This window comes from Bombyx mori, chromosome 6, assembly GCF_030269925.1.
Source record: "Bombyx mori chromosome 6, ASM3026992v2".
In the NCBI taxonomy this organism is placed as follows: domain Eukaryota; kingdom Metazoa; phylum Arthropoda; class Insecta; order Lepidoptera; family Bombycidae; genus Bombyx; species Bombyx mori.
Window position 1 is genome coordinate 9,670,774 of NC_085112.1, and position 22,395 is coordinate 9,693,168.

Genomic DNA, 22,395 nt, shown 5'->3' on the forward strand with positions numbered 1-22,395 from the left:
TTGAAGTGGGATGAAATATAGGTAGTATTAGGTAGTCTCAGTAAAGAGGTGGTTATTTCTACATTTGTGTACTTTCACAGATAGTAAATAATTAATAAACCACTGTTATTTTACATTTAAACATAAAGGTATGTAGTTTTCCAATTGCAGCACTAGAGCGCATTATGCGGCATAATGCTCAATGTTGAATGTTCCAACTACAGCAACGCTTCGCACAATCGAGCACTCTGAAAAGTAGGTACTGCTCTCGCGTGATACTCGCAATCGATACCAACTCAGTGACAGACCTCAGTAAACCTTTATTCTTGAAAAAAATTGTAAAGCTTTCGTTTCGTCGTAGTTTCTTGGAAATAATCAAAGTTAATTCAAACTGTGATAAAAAAATAAATATAAGTATGAATGAAGGTACAAATAATTACTTTTTTTTATTAATCCACATTTAAAATGTGAATATAATAGCCGGCAAACTTCTTGAGCATCTGTTGACGTAGTGGGGGTAAGTTCGCGCATGGTACACTCACGTGCAAAAACATTATTTACTCTGCGTCATAATGCAATTAAATTATTAAAATCAACATATGTATTTATTTATATATTTATTAGAACATCAACAAAAAATATAGGTTAATAATTGTAATAATTTAATCTTGGGGTAAAATAGATATTCCTTCTATTAAGTCAAAACTAGAGCTGTTGCCAGGTCTTGGTTCAGTTGAAGCGAAGCTGGTATTTGTATATTTTTTTCGTTATCATAATCTTGACCATCATCATCATCACTGTTTTCATCACCCGAGTCAACTCGGTCGGTTCGGTCTTCTTTTTTGTCTATAATTAATATATTTTTTAAAAATATTCGATTCGTAGTAATCGAATATAACTTTTTTCAATTACCAGCTTCCGATTATTTTCTGTTTTTTTTTCTCCATCTGAAGCCTAGCTCTCAAGCCATTCAAATTTATATCTTCTTTAAATTTTTCGAAGCCTTTCTACGGTACGGAGTTTCGCTGCTTGTTATGTAGTTATTATGATTACATCTTTTTATTACTGATTGAACGGAAATATCCATTCCGGTAACTTTCTTCTTCCCTGACCTTTTCTTCCTCGGAGTCCGAAACACGGCGAGCAAGCCAGAGCCTTTAGCTTCGTTAATAATGCACCTAACAGTACTCACTGATGTTTTTGTTGCTTCCGAAGTCTGTTTTACTTTTCCATATCATTCTTCCCCTGTTTTTTAAATGAAGCAATATACGTCTTAGACACTTTTTCTACCCTTTCTTTTGAATACTACACCAGTTTGTCGCGGCATAGTGTATTTTTTATAAAAAATCAACAAACACTCAACAAATAGCAATGGCAACAAAGTCAACAAGCAATTATAACAAATAACTTAACGATTAATAACGATAGACTTTTCACTGTACGCAAGCGTACTTTTGGGAGCAAGCGGAACGAGGGCGCGGTGCGGGACGCAAGGTTCGACTGATCTACCAATAAAGCGCTCGATACGATTTCCCCTGCCGTCGCGCCTCACCCTCACCACCAAAGTGATCTAAAATTCGGTTCTGCGCAGTCAAGGTCATTTGCTCACGAAGTTTGCCGGTTACTATACCTACAATTTCATTTTAGAATTCGAATCTGTAAACAAATTTATTTTACAGGAATTTACTTTTGTAAACATTGCAATGGCTTGATCGAATCACCATCATGAACTTAGCGCACTCTGCTGATGCATTTGAAAACGAATTCACGTTCCAATTAAGCTTCAGCATAATTCGGCATGGTGTGCCACTATTCGCATTATGCTCTGTAATTGGAAAACTACCATAGATACACGAAATGGACAAAATTTAACAGTTTACGCAACTCGTTTCTCGGATCCCGCCATGTTCAATGAAGGCAATGCATGAAATTGAATGCATTCAATGCATTCCGTTTAAGAGAACTTGCAAGCTCATTTCAAAGTGGTAACGTGTGACAAATAGTGGTAAATAAAATAATTATAATTTAAAAATAGTTTAATTTATTATCTGATAGTAGTATACTCCACACATCTAGATGGATCTGTAGGGAAATACTCCTGACATTTAGTCATAAGACGTTTAAGCGCTTGAATGTATTTTCTTTGAGTTTCGTCGTTCATAACGTGTGCTACGTTCTTAGAGAAGATTTTCTCCCGTCCTGTACGGGCGTGAATACCCACCATGGTTACACCGATTGGCCATGGCGCATTGCCAATCGCCATTTGAAGATATGCGTCACTGGCCTGAAAACAAAAAAATTGACTTGTTTAAGAGTTTTGTCATTACACAAATTCGTATAAGTAACTTTTTCAATTCTATAAATTGAATTATAATAGAATCCTTAGACATTTGATTTTAACGCAGAAATAGGTAGAACAGGCTCATAATACATACTCCCAGCAATTACAGCTTTATGTTGCTAAAATTAACTCTAACTACGCTATAGTTTGTATTTTTAGATGAATTTAATATATGGGATCTAAATATTAATTATATTAAACCATCAAAAACCTTAGTTTAAATACGAGAACATGCATGCTTAGTAGCAAAATAGCATGACAATTTGTTTTCATGGATGCTAGTGTTCAAGTTCCTCAGGCATGTCCCTCCTACGTATTCTCCTAATGCAATTCATCAAATTACTTCTACAATAAATGAATTAAAAAAATGGTTTTTTTTATTGCTTAGATGGGTGGACGAGCTCACAGCCCACCTGGTGTTAAGTGGTTACTGGAGCCCATAGACATCTACAACGTAAACGCGCCACCCATCTTGAGATATAAGTTCTAAGGTCTCAGTACAGCGGTAGGCAGCGGCTTGAAGCGGTAGGCAGCGACTTGGCTCTGCTCCTGGCATTGCTGAAGTCCATGGGCGACGGTAACCACTCCCCATCAGGTGGGCCGTATTGCTCGTCTGCCTACAAGGGCAATAAAAAAAAGTTGCAACGGCTGCCACATCCTTCAAACCGAAACGCATTACTGCTTCATGGCAGAAATAGGCAGGGTGGTGGTACCTACACCTACCCGTGTGGACTCACAAGAGGTCCTAACACAAGTGTATACCATCACACAATTAAAATCAAAACTGAAAAAGTTATAATTATAGAGTAAAATTATAATTAGATCTCAATAGGATCCGGTAATCACTTAAAACCAGGTAGGCAGGCTCGTTCTGCCATCCCATGCACTCATATTTGACATGTCCTAGTACTGCAATCGTTAACTAACCATAATGTAGTTTCTATCTAACAGATGTTTTGTTATTTCTGTTAAACTGTCACAGATGTCTTCAGGCAAGTTTTTCTTTTTTAGTTTTCTCATTAGAGGCTTGAGATAAACCTGTGTTTGGGTGTATGTGGCTCTCGTCATTTTATGCTTGATTGCTGCTTTCTGTCCTGCTGCAGCAGAACTCAGTTGCTGACCCCACAACTTTAGCAAGAACTGAAATAAATAATATTAAATACATGCGAGCGAATCACGCCTGTTACAACTAAAATCATCACAAATACACTTCCCACGTCTCATTCCCTGGCAAATTAAATCCAATAGATGTATAACGGCTGACTGGTGTAGTGGTAAGTGACATGTCACTACACAAGGGGGTCGCGGGTTCGAATCCCGCCAATGGATTATGGATGTATGTTATGGATGTATATTAAATATAATATGTATGTGTATAATAAAATTCTTACATTTATTTCCGTTATCTGGTACCTGTAACACAAGTTCTTTACGAACTTATCACGGGACCAGTTAACGTGGCGTGACTGTTAGTAAATATTTATTTATTTATTATTATGTTTACCTTCAAGACGTATACTCTTTGAGCAGTCCATTCCAAAATTTACTTAATTGTACCAACAAGCCAAACAAACATATACTCTACTATGTTATAATTTCAAAAGCTATATTCGAAAATCTAAATTCGTGCATATTCAACCTTTTTTATACCTGATATATCTAGAATGATAATGGGTAGTTTTCTTACTTGCAATAATGTCATGATTACATTCATATCATGGTTTCTATCGCCTTGTCCCATTGTTTTTGCCATTTCTTGAATGGTTTCATATGTAATAGAATCATCAAGTGCATCTTCTTTGGACGAATTTTCACCTTCATTCTATTAAATTTATGATAAATAATTTAAGTCTTTGTACACTTGACATTGGCGAAATCTAAAAGGAAGCCATAAACCTAAGAGATAGATAAGACTTTGTATTTTTTTCACAATCTATGGGACGGATTTTCACCTTAATTTTATTAAATTTATGATAAATAATTTTAGTCTGTATTTTTTTCACAATCTACGTGGTCACTGGTAGTATAGATGGAGAAGAGCTCATGGGAAATCTGATGTTAAGTGATAACAGAGTTCATAGACAAAACGTGATTGCCTCCACCCACCTTGAGACTTGATGTGTTTGTCTCAATTGTATTGTAATTATAAATACTGATTAGGTAAAATTCGAGAAATTCGTATATGCCAGCAGGTTTTGAATATTGACATAGTTACATAATTTAATTTTTTTAATACACCAGGAGTCTTATCATCTATACCATAATGATTTTGTTAAAAATAAAATGGGGTTTTCACTTTATTATTCTGTGTATGGCAGTCCAGGCTTGTAAAAAATAATTAGTGTAGTTACCTGAGTTCCTAATGCCAATATTTCATTCAAATATGCTTCATCGACTTTCTCCATCGCTTCTTGGAAGTCATTCCGGAAGCCCTGGAAAATATTTACATTTAAGGAATCTTAACAACTAGTTCTGCCAATTTCCATTCATTTATTCAACCTTCTTATTGATTCCTTTCACGATTTCCAAAGGTATTTCCATAATCATCTATCTTGCTAATTATAAAACTGCAAGTGAATTTAGATTACAAGATAAACAAATGTTATATTGATGTTCTAACTAGAAAAGGAGAATTACATCTCTAGACGCAGCAATAAGCATGTACTAAGCTCTAAAGCTGATTCAGTTAAGTTGTATAGATAATTTTTTTTTTCTTTTCTCATATTTTGACGAAGCATGTTGCTGATAACTCTGTTTTTACAATCTGACGAAGCGTGTTGTGGATAATAATATGTACTTTTAGGTTATTAAACTACCTTGCATTTTGCGTTGTACAGATTGAGTAATAAAATACCTATTCTGTGAGCTATTAAAAAAACAATCCTAAATTGATTCATGTTCATCCAGAGAAGTAAGAGTATATTTATTTGATTAACGGTGAAATCTGTCTGCCTCACTTGGAGGAGGAGTCTCAAAAACACCTCTTAAGCCTAAAGAGCCTAAGAGTGTTAGGGATCCAAGCAGTTAAAAGAATGATTGTGATATATCCTGAGTATATTACAAAAATCACACACCCTGTTAACTTCTGGTTCTTGAATTTCAATTCTTCTTAATCTCTTAAAGGACTGAATTTCAGTTTCAGCAAACAATAGTATTGGATGACCTCTTTCTCTCAATCTCTTTATAACTTCATTTCGAGGAAGTGCTGGAGTCTCTTTCTGTTCTGTTTCTACATTCGCATAATTTTGATCTGCAAATCAATTTTTAAATGGGACATTTAATCTAAGGGAATACATTTAAATTACATAGACGAACTCTACTGTTTTAATTGAATTTTGTGCAATTCAATAAACATAAATCTGCTATATATATACCCAATGATCAAGTCTGTGATTTTAAAAGCATTTATCTTGTTATCTCTCAATATTTTGTTCTTGACACATTTATGGAAAGGATATACCTACGTTATATTTCACATAAGTTAAAACAATACGGGTGTCACGAACTAACCTGTTTCTACCTTTTCAAGTTGTTTTTCTTCAGGCTCCTGTACTTTGGGTCCATATTTCCGTAAATATTCTTCTTGTTCTTTCGCTAAGAGCTCACCTCTCTTGAAGTATTTTTTCTTGTTTGATGGATCCTGGTGTAGAAGAGGAATTAAGTATTCCTTTTTTACTTTAATGTGAATTTGTAAACTATTCATTAAATACTCACAATAATTTTCTTTTCTTCAAGTAATTTACGTTTTTTTGCAATTTCTGCCTTTAAAATATCCATTATTGATTGTGGTACATAGCACGTATAAATCAATCAGTTGAATTAAAATGAAAATATTACAGTTTCTAAAAAATACTGCAGTTTTGTATAAAACATTTAAGTAATATAAACTTTATTTTATGTTTACAAAACAAGTAGACCAAGAATTTGGCAACAATATTTCAGGTTATGCTTTTGTTTTCCATTTGAAAAGGTAAAAGAGATGTATTCCATACAGCCAAATTTGTTACTATTTCAATTTTATATTTCTTAAAGTATTTTCAGTGACGTACCTATCCAAAAATTCTTTATCTAGAATTACATTTATCTTTGCCAAGTCCTTAACCCATCTGGATAACTTTTATGCCGCGTTTTGATTTCATTTGATTGAACTAATAATTATGTAAGTATGATTACTTTCTTAGCGGGAACGCGAATAACAAAGCCGTTTAATCGTCTAATCTTATAATGATGGTGGCATATTAACCATTTAGTATCAGAAAATATACGTCATATATGGTAAAATGAAACAAAATTGTTGGAGCTGATTCTCGGGCTCTTTCAAAATGTTTATTGAAGTTTTAAAAATTCCGACGAGCTTAGTGAGATTTTATTTAATCTCATAATAGTTTCTTTGCATTTGATTCCATTAAATTAAATACTATTACTTTCTCTGCATTTCATAATAAGTACCGTCAGACAATATTATGGTGTTTTTTTTTCTTCTTTGTGAATCTCTATTGAAACATTGGAACTTCTTGAAAAATCTGACTGATGCTTATAAAACCGAGGTCGCCTGGAGAACGGACGGGTTTCTGTGGCATGTATTTTAATACACCCGAATAAACTTTTTACATAAACGCATTCGAAACTATTAGCCTATACTCGGCGAGTGGGTATCTAAATATAGCTTATGTATTACTCTTTTTGTTTGATATTTGGAGTCGCTTCGAAATGCTACCGAAAACCAGTAGGTAAGTTACTGTTGTCACGATAGGTTTTATAATTTGAGGAGTCTGAACGATAGCCCATCTTCATGAGTAGTTTTCCACCACGACAGAATTCAATTAATTGCTACATACCCCTTGGAACTGGAATATCGATTATTCATTAATTTTAAATACAAAATTGAATGAGACACTGATTTTGTTCGCGGTACTATACAATAGAAATAAATTAATAATGTTTAATTACCTTTTTATCAGATTGTGAAAGGATTTTTTGATAAACTTATTTTGATTTATAGAGATTAGCAGGCATTTTATCAAAACATTCGCAAACGTGTTAGGTTGTAAAACTTTTGTTGACACAAAGGTTCTGTATTTCATTACGAATAAACATGAAGCCGGATTAAAGGTGTACGATGTTTTTTTTAAGATATCATTTTGTTACTGCTATTATTCTTTCTTGTACGGCGAAATTTGGTGAGTACATAGGATCAATTTATTTTATATTCTGTAAATTTAAAAAAGTGGTGAATAAATATCCCAATGTTTTATACCTTTCTCAATAGATTGTTTAGGTTAATGAATGTGACACATTTCATTTACTGTTAAGTTCCCAAGTCTCAACGTTGCATCATTTAGTACCTAATACTACAATACTACATACATACATACATACCTACATAGGTACATCCAAAATGTACATCAAATAAAGATATTACAATGAAATGTACCAAATAGATTTAAGCTTTCAACAAATTATAATTATATTGTAGTGTATACCTAATTGTGTTCTAACAATAATCGATACCAAGAATGTTCTAAACTACAATTCGATTAACGCAGGAGCATTCTTATCAAAGTTAAAACATCATTAGTCATTTTTAACTGGAACTATTCCCATAATTGTACCTATATTCGAAATGCTGATAAAAATCCTGTTTAACATCGGAGTTTTTTTTAATGTCTATTACATGAATATTTATGATACCAATGATAAAACTTAGTGTCAATCATCCGTTTTTTAAAGAATTAAGGAACCTTTCTTTTTATTTTTTATCTTATTTTTATTGCCCTTGTAGGCAGACGAGCATACGGCCCACCTGATGGTGAGTGGTTACCATCGCCCATGGACTTCAGCAATGCCATCTTAGTAGGCAAGTAGAATAGGTGCGAACACAAAGTCGATAACATTTATAAGACTGATGAGTTTTTCAATAAACGTCACAATGTGGATACGGCTTGCCACTTAATGAAGTTGAAGTCTCATCATAGTCTCATCAACACACCTTAAGATCAGGTTGACCGACTGTTTTGTATGACAATAAAAATCCACTTACGAAAATGTCTGATAAATTTGGATTAGTCGTTTCAAAAGACTAATAAGTAAGCACGTTTTAAATTTAGTGATACGTAGGTGCGTAATTTGTTTAATTGATTGTAAAATTGAACTTGAATTACTTTATAGTATCATCGACCGATGTACATCGCATCGTTGGTGGTGATTATGCACCACCAAAGTTCGGCCTGTTTCATGCGTCGCTCCAAAATGTCTCGGGTCACCATGTCTGCGGTGGAGCTATAGTATCTAAATGGCATGTTGTAACTGCTGCTCATTGCGTGAAAGAGTAAGGTCAACTAGTTTTTGGAGGAAGAGGAAAGGTTTTAATTTAATATTACGAAGATATAACATTTTCTGGACATTAATATTACTTAAACGTTAAAACTTAAGACCTCGAGAACTTAAGGTCTCGGCTTAAAATATTCTGGATATTAAATAAACTTAGATCATCTTTATGTTTACTAATCTTAAATAGTTTGAATTATTCGACCACTGCTTTAAGTTTACCGATAATATAAAATTGGTCATACCAAGCATATATCTGAATGTTTTTATATTCTGTTAATATTAAAAAACGCCTACAAAGCCAACAATAATTTCTCAGAGCACAACCTCGCTACATTAAAATTGTTGCCGGAACAGCAGACTTGGATGCTGGCGGAAAAAGCTACGACACATTTGCAGTAAACGTTTTCCGACAATTCGAGTTCATTAAAAGAAGTAACGATGTTGCTCTTTTGACTATTAACGGAGAATTCGATTTACTAAAAGTTACAGTCTTGAAGCCAAGCAAGGCAATTTTGAAGGAAGACGATCCAGTTACTTTGATTGGTTTTGGCGCTAAAAAAGTTAGTATGAATACGAATACTATGAGATCTTGAAGACAGAATTTGATTAATCGATTTACATTTGTCGTTTGAAACCCTTTTAGCCGCATGGAGAATCAAGTAGAGTTTTGCGATACCTAAATCTGTCTGTATTTAATCAACAAACATGTAGATATGCGATGAGATACACCAGAAATGTAACGGAAACCATGTTTTGTACTTTTAAACGTATCGGTCAAGGAACCTGTCACGTAAGTTCCATAATTAAATTTTACCTGCTTTACCTAAAACATTATATTCGTTTTGAATAAAAATGGGTACTGACTCTAATATCCCTTATGGTCTTATTCAAATATTGTTTTTGATTTATTTTTATTAAGCTTGTCTAATTATAGGGCGATTCAGGAAGTCCCATTACAAGAAATAATGAACTCGTCGGACTGGTGTCCTGGGGAATACCATGTGCTGTTGGGTTTCCCGACGTACACACCAGAATAGCCCCGTATATTGACTGGATCGAAACGGTTGTTCGAACTCACGTTTGCAAGTTAAAGTTGATAGCAAAAGCTAAAATCGCTTCAGAAAAACTCGGATTACTTAAGTAGCTACATCAAAGTTCTTAACTGTGAATGTCTTTTGTTTTCTCTTCTGAAATAAATATATTTTTTCACTTCAATAAAGAACTAAAAAAGTTATTGTTTCAAAATTTTTATTTATTTTCTATACTTAATAACAATCACACTGCTTAAAAAACTGCGTTGTCGCTAGAGACATCGATAGCAGTAATCGTGGTACATATTACGTTACCTAAAGTAAGTTGTGTTTGTTAAAAGATTCGGATTATCATTTATTGTTTGTACGATACTCTTCTTAAGTCAAACATGAGAATATACATAATATAATCGATCTATTTATCTTTAACTATCAACGTCTTCGCATAATCAAATTCGTCGTATCAAATTCTTCAATTTATACTCCTTCAGCTTCGACAAATTTATCTAGAATAATTAGGACATCATGTTTGAAGGTTCAATCTACATAAAAAGACATTTGGTATAAAACTTCAGTACAAAGCGAAACACAAGCACAGGCCACAGCTCCAAGCAAATATCTACACACATACACACACATAGGTACATCAGATGTAGTAAAAAATCATCGTACCCTCATAAAATAATAAAACTACTTTTTTTTAAGCGATTTTATGGCCTGGTAACTAAGACCTTTAGGTCAAGTCTTATTTTAATTTTAATGATACGTAACTTTTTTATATGAAAATGATATTATGAAATGAAGTTGATTGTTATGAAACATAGCATGAAATGAAATGAAAACGAAAAGAAATGAAATGAGATGAGATGATATGGGATGGGATCTCAGTAAAATTGTGGTCATTTACTAAAACTTTTTCAGTGGACTTTTTGGAAAAGAGTTACGTTCAGCGCCTTGTTTCATTTTCCCACATTTGTGCACTTTTACAGATACTAAATAGTTAATAAACCACCGTTATTACACATTTAAACCAGAAGCAACACTAATTAGACAAAATAAAACAAATCACACAACTTCACTCCTCGCGTTCCCGCCAAAAATCAATAAAACTACTCGTTAAAAATTTTACGATACATTCAAATATGTTTAAAAAAGTTAGGTACTAATTCCAACATGGATCCTAATCTGTACCTACCGGTAGTTTAATAGTTAGAATTACTAAACTACTTGATCGAGGATGACACAGTCAAACTCTTACCAAATATATCAAACCTCTTTTCATTGAGTGAATTTAGAAGAGTCAATATTCAAATTCTCACCAAAGTAAATGTATATGTATAGTTCTGTGTGAATTTTAATACCCAAATTAGTTTTTCGAAAACAAAATCACCTTGTACTCATTGTTATTTTTTACAACATCGATAAGAACAGCCATGACGGGTCTACCGTGAGCACACTGGAATGGCATTTTACATTCCGATAGAGCATTCAGCATGTCTTCACATTGTCCCATTGACAGCTTATCGCCGAACTTTATGGCGTATCTGCAGGCCTAAAAATGACTCATTATTGTCTTCAATTACAACAGATTTTTGCATAGAATCCAAAAAAATTAAAGATATCAACAACTTACCTCACTGAAAACTAAATCCATAATTGCTTTTGGGTATAAAGAAATGCAACCACTTTGTTGTTTAATGATGTTTATTTCTTCGGCTATAATTTTTTTTACAGCCTCTACGACTTTCTCCATCTAAGTTAGAAATAGTCTCATTTTAGAATCTCGTTACTTTTGATGTTTAGTCTCGGAACTTTTGATCATCTTCAATCAAACTTACCTGTCTAGGGATTTTTCCCAATATTGATTGTGGTACAGAACTAAGTATTATTTGGTCATTACCCAATATATTCCATTCTATACCCAACCGGGAGAGCTTATCTTTGTAATTGTGAAGATAAAGTATTTCGTCCTTATTTAATGTCAAATGAACGTCATCAATATTAACTTTTTTCCATTGCTGCTTTTGTAAATATTCTGTAAACGAAAGCCAAATTACATTATCTCACAAAAAAAGATAATTAAATTTGAAAGAAACAATTCGATTACGCATATACTATCATGAAAGTTAATATTGTATGTAAGCATGTATTGTAGGTATATACCTATAATATAATTGTTGATGAAGCACAGCACACAATGGCATTATCACATAGATTAGTAAAATTCTAAAAACCTATTATTTTATTCGTCTTCATTAAATTTAAAATTCTAAAGTAAGAATCACATGACACTTTCTCACCGATAAGAAAAATAAAACGTAAAAGAAAATTAAAAGGAAAAAACAACACTTGTACATATTTTAGTATAATTATTTAAAAACATTGTAAAATTATTTGATACCGGCATCTCGTTTTTACCATCGCAACGCCCGCCACCGGATTAGAGTTCATCCATACTGGAGCTACTGCGGTCATCCAGAGTGCGTTTCCAGAGGTCTTTTTTGCCTCCATACCATCCGGCTATGGAATGAGCTCCCCTCCACGGTGTTTCCCGAGCGCTATGACATGTCCTTCTTCAAACGAGGCTTGTGGAGAGTATTAAGCGGTAGGCAGCGGCTTGACTCTGCCCCTGGCATTGCTGAAGTCCATGGGCGACGGTAACCACTCACCATCAGGTGGGCCATATGCTCGTCTGCCTACAGGGGCAATAAAAAATATATTTATTTACATCTCTTCTTGAAATCATGTATGATTCATTGCTTTAGAGAATCATAATCCCGCATGTTTATCTCGAGTCACCGAGATTAATTTTTAATCCCTTAAGCAATAAAATATATAATGTACATCGCTACATTTTGTAACAAAGGCGTTCGTGGTCTAATTGTTCTAAAAGATAAGACACCTTGAGACGAGTCACCAAAATGGATTTAGTGACGTATACAGGGAGACGAACTAACGATCTACCCATTGCATAGTTACAACATGGCCACACAGAATTATTTAAGCATAAGGCCATGGACACATTGGTATCACTATCGGTAGTTAGGTACACTACATAAGTAAACTAAAATTATTAACTCGTTGTTTTTCATAGTTATTGCTGAATATCACTAATATCTTTCTTGATTGTTTATTACCAAAGCGTTGAAACTTTGATGGACGATATCGCGCATTTCGTCCAAGAATGACGTTTTGCCATCTCACCCAGCGGTACAGCTGACCGACGCTTCTCAGTCCACAGGAGTCAGCAATATCCATAAACACTATTATGTAAGTTTGTACTAGCGTTTACGATTGTAGAAAGACAACTTGCCTAGCCTTGCTAATTAGCTACACCTGTAATTAACTAACTACGCGTTTAAGAATTTAAGAATTGTTCCATAAGTACCTAAGCCATTACGAGCTTTTAACCTTTCGATACACAGTGGTCATATAATTAAGAATGATTTCAAGTTCTAGATTATTTTTCTCGAAATCATATCATGTGTAATTTTGTGTTTCTTTTTAGAAATAACTAGTCATGTTACAAATTAGCTACGCGAATAAAGAGATTAAGAAAAAAATCGCCAACTACCACCTTTTACGTTTTATTTATTCTCTATAGTAACAAATTTTAAGTAATGAGGCTGGATAATTAATCAAGGAACTAATACGCGGAGCACTTGAAGAAATTTGATTCGTGGTAAAACTTCAAAAACCATCATTTTTGATCATTGGAGATCGTCAGCTATCTTTTTAATTATTGTTACCTTCCTTAGAAATTTATCACATCTTTTACTTTTCCTCAATTACTTTCATATATATCAGTCTCCGTTAAAGCTTTCACAACACTAAATAGGGCCAAAATTACACAAATAATGTCCTACAGCCAAGTTGAATTTGAATTAAAAAATAAACTATTCAGGGTTCTTAATTATATTTGACCAGTCAGTAAGCAGTAATACTAGGCTCACATCAAATGTAAAAAGTTTATATTTCTAGTTAAAATTATTAAAATAACAACGATTGTACCACAACTGCGCAAAATGTTTGCAATATCGAGAAAAATATAGAAACAAATATATGCTATTAATTTATAGAAGTGAATTATATGGCCACCAATGTAGCTACCAAAATACCTGATAGGTTTTTCTCAAGTCTTATCCTTTCATCGACAGCATGTTGATCAAATAATACCAACGATTCAACCGCTTCCTTTTTGTTATAGTTTTTACCATTGACAATAGCAGCAATAAATTTATAGTCAACTTGACCTAAAACCTAAAAGACATCAAGGACGCAGTGCTTAATATTATGTAGTAGGCGAACGGTTATATTTTTTTTGAAAAAGGTCCCTTACTTTTGCGCTTTTTATGGATTGAGCGTCGAATTTAAGAGAAGTGTTTTCTTTGTCGATTTTTTTAGTTAATTTCTCAATACCCGTAGTAGCATTATTCCATACTTCTTGTAATATTGGATCAAACATATTGGAATTCATCTGTACGTTATTATCAAAATCGTCATACAAATTCTAAAACAAGTAGTTTTGGTGTTATAGTTTTAATTTCACTTTAATTTTCAACCCCAAAATCTAAGCTTACATTTTCAAAGTAGTCCTCTTCGAAATTGTAACTACATACTCCTTTAGAATTGCAGTTTTCAAATATTTGTGACATACCTGAAATTAGTTCGTTATTTTAACGAAAATCGAATGTTTTTACTTGTTCAGTGATATTACATATGTTTGACAAATTAAAGCAATAGCTGACCTTTTGGTATAAATCGTAATCTGCTTTTCATACCAAAATGGATTTCAGTAGCAACGCATATGTCTTGGGCAACTGATTCGAGTTTGTTTATTTTATCTGATTTTGTATTATCAGCAGTTCGATTATCGAAATACGATGATCGTAATCTTGTGTTTGCATTATCGATCAAATTAATATTGATATTGGGACATTCAAGACTATCTGAATAATGAGAAACTATATCGATTTTTTTATTTTGTTTATTATTTACATCGCTTCTATCTATTATACTATTTTTATTATTCATTTCTGTTTTTGAAGAAGAGCTCAATGTTGTTATTTCCTTCTCAACTCCGCTCATTACTGTTTCACAAATATCCATAGGATCTATATTTATTAAATTATCTATGTTGGGGTTTTCCTGTGTATTTGGTAAAGTTAAGTCGTTGTATGAGAAATTATCACGATCAATACTAATCGACAGAGGTATGGTTTCATTTATAATCATATTTTCTTTTAAGTAATTTTCTCCGTCTGGATTCCGAAGCGAAATATTGTTACTATTATCGTTGGAAACAATGTAAGTTTTTTTTATATTTCCGAAGTGACCACTTGGAAAATTCGATTCTTGTAGAGACTGAGACGAAAGCATTTTATTTGCTATCGGATCTTCTAAATTAGATTTTAATTTAATGGAAGCGTTTTTGAAAGATGACGTGCCACCAATTGGAGTATCCTCTATGTTAAAATTAGATTTTTGTTTACTCTGATTTTGATTTCTTGTAGGTGATGACGATAACTCCAAGTTACTTTTTTTCGAGCAAGCATTTTGTTTTGGTACAAATTTTCCTAGATTTTCCAAAACTTCCATGTTCATAGCGTGACAATGACTTTGAAAAGTTAAATATGATGGTAGCAGTTGGGTATGTTCTGCGATTTCCGAAGCTTTTCTTTGAGTTTGTGTGATTTGATATTTATCATTTTGTATTTCGTGGCGTACACCTTGACTTTGTAGAATAGTGTTAATTAGATCATACGTACATAAGCATCTATCTCTGGTCTTTATATAATGGCTATCAATATTTTTTCGGTCTATTTTCGGAGGTAAAGGTAAATAATCATGTATAACAATTTCGTTGACCCTTTTGCGAACTGAAATCTGTTTATTTCCTTGAAAAGTATTGCTATTATAAACATTTTCCTTTATAAGTATTTGTTGTTTCTTTGGTTTTATGTGATTCAAAGCTTCTTGGGCTTTACGAGAAATAATATCACATCTTTTTTGGACGCTATCCGTTGGCTTAATAAATCTTTGTATAATCGAATCATTAATGGTATTTTGTTTGTTTTTCTTGGCTTTAATTTTTCTTTCGGCCTGAATATTCTTATGTTTTGCCTTAGTTTTATCATCAGGTGCTCGTTTTTTGACTCTTTGTGGTAAAATTATATGGTTATTATTATTTTCTGATCTACTCTTTCCGATAAGCCGATCGTTTTCAATACCACTGTTTCGTTTTAAATCAGTTACGATGCCTTTATTATAATTTTTATTTTCACAGAGCTCAACGTTTGGGTTTTTTTGTTCTATTTCTATTGGAATATCAAGTTTACTTATCTGGTTACCTACACTGCGTAAGCTTCGTCTTGAACGTTTACGATTGACCAGTTTACCTTCAAGACAGACAAACACCAAATTCATGTATTGTTTTTTGAAAATTTATCTAGGCTCTAAATATTTCAATTTCAAAACAAATGCCTCACCTGTAATACCGTTTTGTAACTGTGAAACTCCCAATTTTCTGCTACTTAAAAACCTTTCCATAATAATTTTTACTTGATCTCGTATGTCAGCCTGTGGTTTCACATTCTTTTTATCGATTGGATTAACTGAAATTTCCTTGAGTTGGATATTACCAAAATAAAATTGTACCAATTTTTGTAGCAGTTTTTTAACAATTTCCCAGTTTTTAAATTCAAGATATGAACCTTTAGTGACGTAATCAGTAAGCGGACTTTGTATAAAAATAAGGTAAAAGGATATTTTATATTTTAAATTATATTCTTCATCACATCCTTTATACTGAAAAAAAAAAACATAGAAACCTACAATTAGGGCAATAATCATAGCAATTCAAGGATTCTTATAGTAAATTATTTAGTATTTGCTGTTTTAAATAGACACGCTATGTTAAAATTGTCCGAAAATTAATGGAAATAATGAAAAAGCATATTTTTCAATTGGAGAAGAAATTTTAAGGAACATATTCTCCATATGGATATAATAATCCGTACGTATATACGGCATCCACGTTATATTTATGCACGCACCAGGTTAAAGCCTGGATAGATAGGTTAGAGCATAGATATTAGGAATTCAACGAAGAGCTAGTACCTACTACACGTACGCAATTTTGGTACACAAAAGAAAGTCAGAGATAATATGATTAAGAAATGATTTGGAACTGAACAATACTAATAAAATATAAAAATAAATGCAATTTACGTTTAAATTCGACTTTACATCAATTTTCCTTTTGCGTTTTGTAGTCTTCAGATATTCTTTTAACAACTTATAGACCTTGTTGTTTCTGCTAACGAATTTATTGTTATGAAAAATCCATTGCAATTTAATACAAATTTCTTTTTTTCCAATAAATCCTGTAACTTTGTAGTGATTTTTCTCCACTATAAATTCTTGTAGATCGCATCTTTGTATATTAAAGAGAACATTTAGAGTTTTGTAAACATCTCTTGTCTTATGTACCTGAAATGCTATTTCATTTTTTTCTTCATCCCTCAAGCTTAATGAAATACTAGTATGCACTACAGCTATTTGCTCTAAGAAAGTTTTAATTTCTTGAAATTCTCGTAAAGCGTTAAGAGACTTCTTTATTATGCATTTGTTATATAAAAATCCTTTAATTTGTATCTAGAACAAAACAGGGTATAGACAATTGAAAATACTGCGAATGCAACCTATTTACGAATGACTTGATGATGATGGAAAAAAATGTGTGTGGAAAAAAATCACCCTAATAGTATTGTAGGACTGGTAAGAACGGAACGTATGAAAAGAGGGTGGAACAGAGCACTAAGGTGTGAGTAACAGAAAACGGTAAGAAAGGGAAAAGGGAATGAAAGAAGATAAGCAAGATGGCGAGGACACAATTGAGCAAGCTGTCGTTTATTTTTAATTATAATAATAAAGAATATTTAGGAAGAAAACAATAAAACTGCAACAGTGGACAAGTTTTATTTTATGCCTCACTATCCCAATTCTATAGTATTAAATAAATATGACTTGAATTATAGTTTAAGTACTGCAAACGGGGAAGGAAGGTTTGCAACAAAAACAAATGTGTTTAATTTCGTTAGCCTCCTTAGTCCTTCAGCAGTCCGGTAAAATAACATTCTAATCGCAGAAAATGGAGCTTATGGTAATAACAAGTGCAGTTCACGTATTGGTAGGGCCTCTTTTGAGTATGCATACTACCATCCTACCTATTTCTGCAGTGAAGCAGTAATGCAGTTCGATTTGAAGGGTGGGGCAGACTTTGTACTCTAAAAATTGAGACTTAGAACTCATGTCTCAAGATGGGCGGCGGCATTTACGTTTTTGATGTCCATGTTGTGGCTTTGGTAACCAATTAAAATCAGGTAAGCCACGATCCTCTCCTACATGTTAATGGAAACAGCAATAAAAACATATTTTCTAAAATAGAGACTAGTTAAGATTGGTCCACGGCTGCCCCACTTCAAAATATTAGTAAATTACTTACCGTAGTTCCTTTAGAAGGTCTTTTGATTCTCCCATACGGCTTTTTAACCTTATTCTTACAAAATTCTTTAACCCACGCCTCTTCGTCACTTTCGTGTCTTGATGTTATTTTAACGTACTTCGAAACTTCAATAATATTCGCCAGGGATACACCCGCCAATCCGTATTTGTTAGAACCCGATTCCAAAGTGATTTTGTCTACGTAATGGCTAGTGGCGTACATTTGTCCCAGTAAATCAAAGTCTAATTTATGTATACCGCGTCCGTTATCAATTACATGCAAAGCACCATCATTAATGTGGACTCGGATGGCTATTGACGTCGATTGTGCGTCTAAAGCATTGTAAACCTGAAATTATTATCAACTGCATCCGCTTAGGCGCAAACAGTACTCATCGTTTGAGCATACAATACATATACATAATATATCATATCATACATACAAAATACTGTTTATAATTGAAAACCATGTTTACCCAAATGCAGTCTTCTGAATGATATAGAGCAAGATTGAGGGATTGCAAGTTAATAGACTTTGCAGCAGGCACTTGGGAAAGAGTAAAAAAAATTTTTTTTTTTTTTGCTTACATTTGTGGACGAGCTCACAGCCCACCTGGTGTTAAGTGGTTACTGGAGCCCATAGACATCTACAGCGTAAATGCGCCACACACCTTGAGATATAAGTTCTAAGGTCTCAGTATAGTTACAACGGCCGCCCCACCCTTCAAACCAAAACGCATTACTGCTTCACGGCAAAAATAGGCGGGGCGGTGGTACTTACCCGTGCGGACTCACAAGAGGTCCTACCACCAGTAATTACGCAAATTATAATTTAGGTTTATAGTTAGGTTTTAAGTTACTAAGATAGATTATAAGCAATACTAACTAAATGGACAGGTTTTACTGAAATACTATATGAAAAAAATGCAATATACCTACTAATGGTAGTGATGTGCACCTAGATTTAAATTAAATCAAATAAATGTGTTTATATTTTTTCTGATGAATTCTGGCAGTTTTATAAGTATATATAGGTTAGGTTAGTTGGCTAAATTTTTAAATGGGAGGACGAGCCGTGAGCCTTTATGAACCTGTATCAACGTCACCTGTATTTCTGCTTTGGAGCAAACACGCTCTGGATCCAATAACAACGTTCATCTATGCTAATTTAAATTGGATAAAAATATGTTTTTACAATAAATTCTAAAAAGTTTACACCCAGACCCAAATGTCGATCTGACGTATACTTTAATCTATATTTATATTTTGGTTGTATTTAATGATGAATTTTATTGAAAACTTAAAAACTAAACGAACAAAACTAACAAAAAATTTAAATCTCTTTTACCGAGATTGCTACATACATACCAATTCTTCAACGGCTCTCTTGAAAGTATTTATGTGTATTGACGCACACATTAAAGATTGAATTTCGTTCGGTAATTTTTTCAACGACATTTTATTATTAATGCAATTTTTTCACTTAATCTTAAGGAAGAAATATTTATTTCCTAATCAACAAATCAAATCAAATTAAAGATAAACATGTTCCTGTTTACAAATTTTACAACATATATGTCAAATTTCACGTCAGAAGAGTATTTCGAATTTCGAACATTTACTATTCAACCAGTCGATAAAAAAAGAAGAAAAACTCAAACAAGATTTAGTAACATTAAAATGACAAGAAGTAAAGCGAAGTCCACAATACAAAATTTTATTCAATGATTGATGTCAGGATGTCACTCATGAATCGAAAGTGGGCTCTTACAATTATTGTAACGTATGGCAATCGATTTCTATTTAGCCCTGAACTTTTATGTATGGTATGAACGATTGTGTTCAAACCAACGCTTGAATAGTTACCGCAAGAGCCCCGTATGTCTAACAGTGTGAAACTGCCATTAGAAAATTCTAATTTCGAATTTTAAAAGCAATAAAAATGAAATTAAGAATGTGCTTGTGCTTCATTATTTTTAGTTAATTTCGGACAGAGATAAACCTCTTTAAAAACAGTACTGGATTTCTTTGAAGAAGTATAAAGTTTTTATAATAGTATACAACTGAACATTTTAAAATAAACGATGTTGATGACCGAACTTTCAAGAATGGGGGATTGCTTACAACATGAAATAATAATGTTTTGGGAGTATGTAAAACGGTAAGTTATTTTCATGAGATGCCTTTTTAGCTTCTTATTGAATACTTTGTAACTTATCAATAATGGCGGTAGGGTTGTGAGTCCGCGCGGATATGCACTATTGCCTATTTCTGCCGTGAAGCAGTAATGCGTTTCGGCTTGAAGAGTGAGGCACCTATTGTACTGTAAAAACTGAGACTTCTAACTCCGGTCTCAATATGGGCGGCATCATTAACGTGGTTGATGTCTATGAGCTCCGGTGTCCACTTAACACCAGGTGAGCCGTGAGTTCGTCCAACCAGCTAGCCCACCAGCTAACCCACCTTGATATATGAGTTCTAAGGTCTCAGTATAGAGTTCAACGGCTGCTCCAATCTTCACACCGAACCGCATTACTGCTTCATAGCAGAAATAGGCAGAGTGGTGGTACCTGCCCGTGCGGACCTACAAGACGGACCAGCAGTAATAACGCATATTATAATTTTGCGGGTTTGATTTTTATTGCACGATGTTATTCCTTCACCGTGGAAGTCAATCGTGAACATTTGTTAAGTACGTATTTCATTAGGAAAATTGGTACTCGCCTGCGGGATTCGAACACCGTTGCATCGCTCGATACTAATGCACCGGACGTCTTATCCTTTAGGCCAAGACGACTTCATGCACGATGCGTCTCCACTAGTTTTATTATACGTAATATTAACTAAAATCAGTAATATTGTTGATCGAAGGACATTGCATGGCCCAATTATGTCGCGAAGCATTTGGACCTACATCATTCTGATTTAAAGTGTAGGTATAATAGTCTAACAATAATACTATTGAGACTTCTATGGACGTTACACATCTCTCATCTAAGGATGGGCGGCAATATTCGTCTTTTTTATAGAATTCGTTGCCGACTATAAAGCTCATGCACAGCTTGGCCGCGATCTGGTTTGACCGCTAATTATTTTTGAAAAAAAAAAATGGTTTGGTTAATACAGGAGAGGATAAATTTTGAGTTGTAATACGGAAGCCTATACTTAATGTGAAAGGACGGGATTTCGAACCTGAGCTTAGACTATTGGTAGGCAGCGGCTTGTCTCTGCCCCTGGCATTACTGAGGTCCAGGAGCAACGGTAACTACTTACCATCAGGTGGGCCGTATGATCGTCTGCCTGCTCAGGCAATAAAAAAAATAACCCGTCCCTAAAATATATGCACAAATATCTATCTCTATTTCACTTTTTTCTAATAGTTAACATTGATGTATCGCTACGAAAAAAAACTATTAAAACAACTGTTCGTTTATTCAGCTAAGTTTAATATACAAGTTGTATTGTAACGCGAAACACGATGATACGCACCAAAAAAAATCACTTCACACAATTTTTAGAACGTGATTTAGTGTGTTAGGTCTCACAAAAATTTAATATGCGAATCTAAAGTTCATATGTGCTGACGATTAACAGATTTCAGCAGGTTTCATTATTAATAGTATCGGATATGGTGCCTTTGAAGCCACTTGCTAGTCTTCCGATGCAGTCAAATCTAAGCACATTTATACAAGATAACAAGTTTTAATGATCCTCATAAAATATCTACACTAATATTATAAAGATGAAAATTTTGTTTGTTTGTTTGTATTGAATATGTTCCGAAATTACTGAACCGATTTGAAAAATTCTGTCAGTGTTTGGAAGCTACACTATCCCCGAGCGACGTAGGCTACTCCATTAATGTAACCTAAGGTGTAAAAAAATTACCTAAAATATTATTTACATCCCGTGCGCTGCGAAAACTATTGATGATAGAATAAAATAATGTACTATGACTTTGTAAAACATATTATTATTTACAAAAAGTGTCGCGACATCATATGCCTAACTATTATAGTTATGCCACCATTAGTGATTTTTATTTAAAAAAATATCGTTTACAGGGAAGCTCTGACTCAATAAACGCAATGCCTTTTGTTTTGTATGTATGACCTTTTTACGAAAATTAGAAAAATAATAATACAAAATTAATAAAAAATAGATAAAAAATATATAATTTCAATGAAAATAAAAGTACATTAAAATATT

The 22,395-nt window shown here is 33.4% G+C and overlaps 3 protein-coding genes and 1 long non-coding RNA gene across 8 annotated transcripts; 2 read left to right on the plus strand and 2 right to left on the minus strand.

The window, feature by feature from the left end:
- Window positions 1-141: 141 nt before the first annotated feature.
- LOC134199058 (uncharacterized) lies at window positions 142-2,011 on the plus strand. Its single transcript, XR_009973397.1, has 2 exons — window positions 142-405; window positions 1,659-2,011. It is a non-coding gene; the product is annotated as an uncharacterized LOC134199058 (long non-coding RNA).
- On the minus strand, window positions 2,004-6,424 carry LOC101747222 (pre-mRNA-splicing factor 18). Its single transcript, XM_012694223.4, has 7 exons — window positions 6,035-6,424; window positions 5,831-5,960; window positions 5,395-5,570; window positions 4,672-4,752; window positions 4,008-4,142; window positions 3,248-3,460; window positions 2,004-2,263 (listed from the first exon to the last, which is right to left on the minus strand). Exons 1-7 carry the CDS (start codon window positions 6,095-6,097, stop codon window positions 2,024-2,026), a joined length of 1,038 nt encoding a protein of 345 aa, XP_012549677.1. The 5' UTR covers window positions 6,098-6,424; the 3' UTR covers window positions 2,004-2,023.
- Window positions 6,425-7,045: 621 nt separating this feature from the next.
- On the plus strand, window positions 7,046-9,895 carry LOC101737695 (chymotrypsin-2). Its single transcript, XM_004930575.5, has 5 exons — window positions 7,046-7,500; window positions 8,489-8,648; window positions 8,967-9,210; window positions 9,294-9,440; window positions 9,585-9,895. The coding sequence occupies exons 1-5, from the start codon at window positions 7,440-7,442 to the stop codon at window positions 9,792-9,794; spliced, it is 822 nt and encodes a 273-aa protein (XP_004930632.1). The 5' UTR covers window positions 7,046-7,439; the 3' UTR covers window positions 9,795-9,895.
- Window positions 9,882-22,375, minus strand: LOC101735433 (uncharacterized). 5 transcript variants are annotated; one of them, XM_038011495.2, is made up of 12 exons: window positions 19,555-22,375; window positions 18,188-18,535; window positions 16,912-17,172; window positions 16,170-16,488; window positions 14,430-16,079; window positions 14,262-14,338; window positions 14,021-14,191; window positions 13,800-13,941; window positions 11,520-11,716; window positions 11,315-11,434; window positions 11,072-11,233; window positions 9,882-10,187 (listed from the first exon to the last, which is right to left on the minus strand). In XM_038011495.2, exons 1-12 carry the CDS (start codon window positions 19,642-19,644, stop codon window positions 10,131-10,133), a joined length of 3,594 nt encoding a protein of 1,197 aa, XP_037867423.1. In that variant the 5' UTR covers window positions 19,645-22,375; the 3' UTR covers window positions 9,882-10,130. The 5 variants fall into 5 exon arrangements, with proteins under 5 accessions (XP_037867423.1, XP_037867424.1, XP_037867421.1 ...); XM_038011496.2 differs by lacking the exon at window positions 16,912-17,172 and adding an exon at window positions 17,173-17,337; XM_038011493.2 differs by having other exon boundaries at window positions 16,930-17,337.
- Between the last annotated feature and the right edge of the window lie 20 nt (window positions 22,376-22,395).

Bases quoted from the DNA above. Each gene is read 5' to 3' on its own strand.
- LOC101747222 (XM_012694223.4), bottom strand. From the start codon at position 6,097: ATGGATATTTTAAAGGCAGAAATTGCAAAAAAACGTAAATTACTTGAA. The intron at 5,961-6,034 runs GTGAGTATTTAA...CTTCTACACCAG, and splicing joins TTGAAGAAAAGAAAATTATT to GATCCATCAAACAAGAAAAA. The intron at 4,753-5,394 runs GTGTGTGATTTT...AATATTTTCCAG, and splicing joins AAGAACCAGAAGTTAACAGG to GGCTTCCGGAATGACTTCCA.
- LOC101737695 (XM_004930575.5), top strand. From the start codon at position 7,440: ATGTTTTTTTTAAGATATCATTTTGTTACTGCTATTATTCTTTCTTGT. The intron at 7,501-8,488 runs GTGAGTACATAG...ATTACTTTATAG, and splicing joins TTCTTGTACGGCGAAATTTG to TATCATCGACCGATGTACAT. The intron at 9,211-9,293 runs GTTAGTATGAAT...AAACCCTTTTAG, and splicing joins TTGGTTTTGGCGCTAAAAAA to CCGCATGGAGAATCAAGTAG.
- LOC101735433 (XM_038011492.2), bottom strand. From the start codon at position 19,644: ATGTCGTTGAAAAAATTACCGAACGAAATTCAATCTTTAATGTGTGCG. The intron at 18,536-19,554 runs GTATGTATGTAG...TAATAATTTCAG, and splicing joins AGAGAGCCGTTGAAGAATTG to GTTTACAATGCTTTAGACGC. The intron at 17,338-18,187 runs GTAAGTAATTTA...GTTTTGTTCTAG, and splicing joins GACCTTCTAAAGGAACTACG to ATACAAATTAAAGGATTTTT.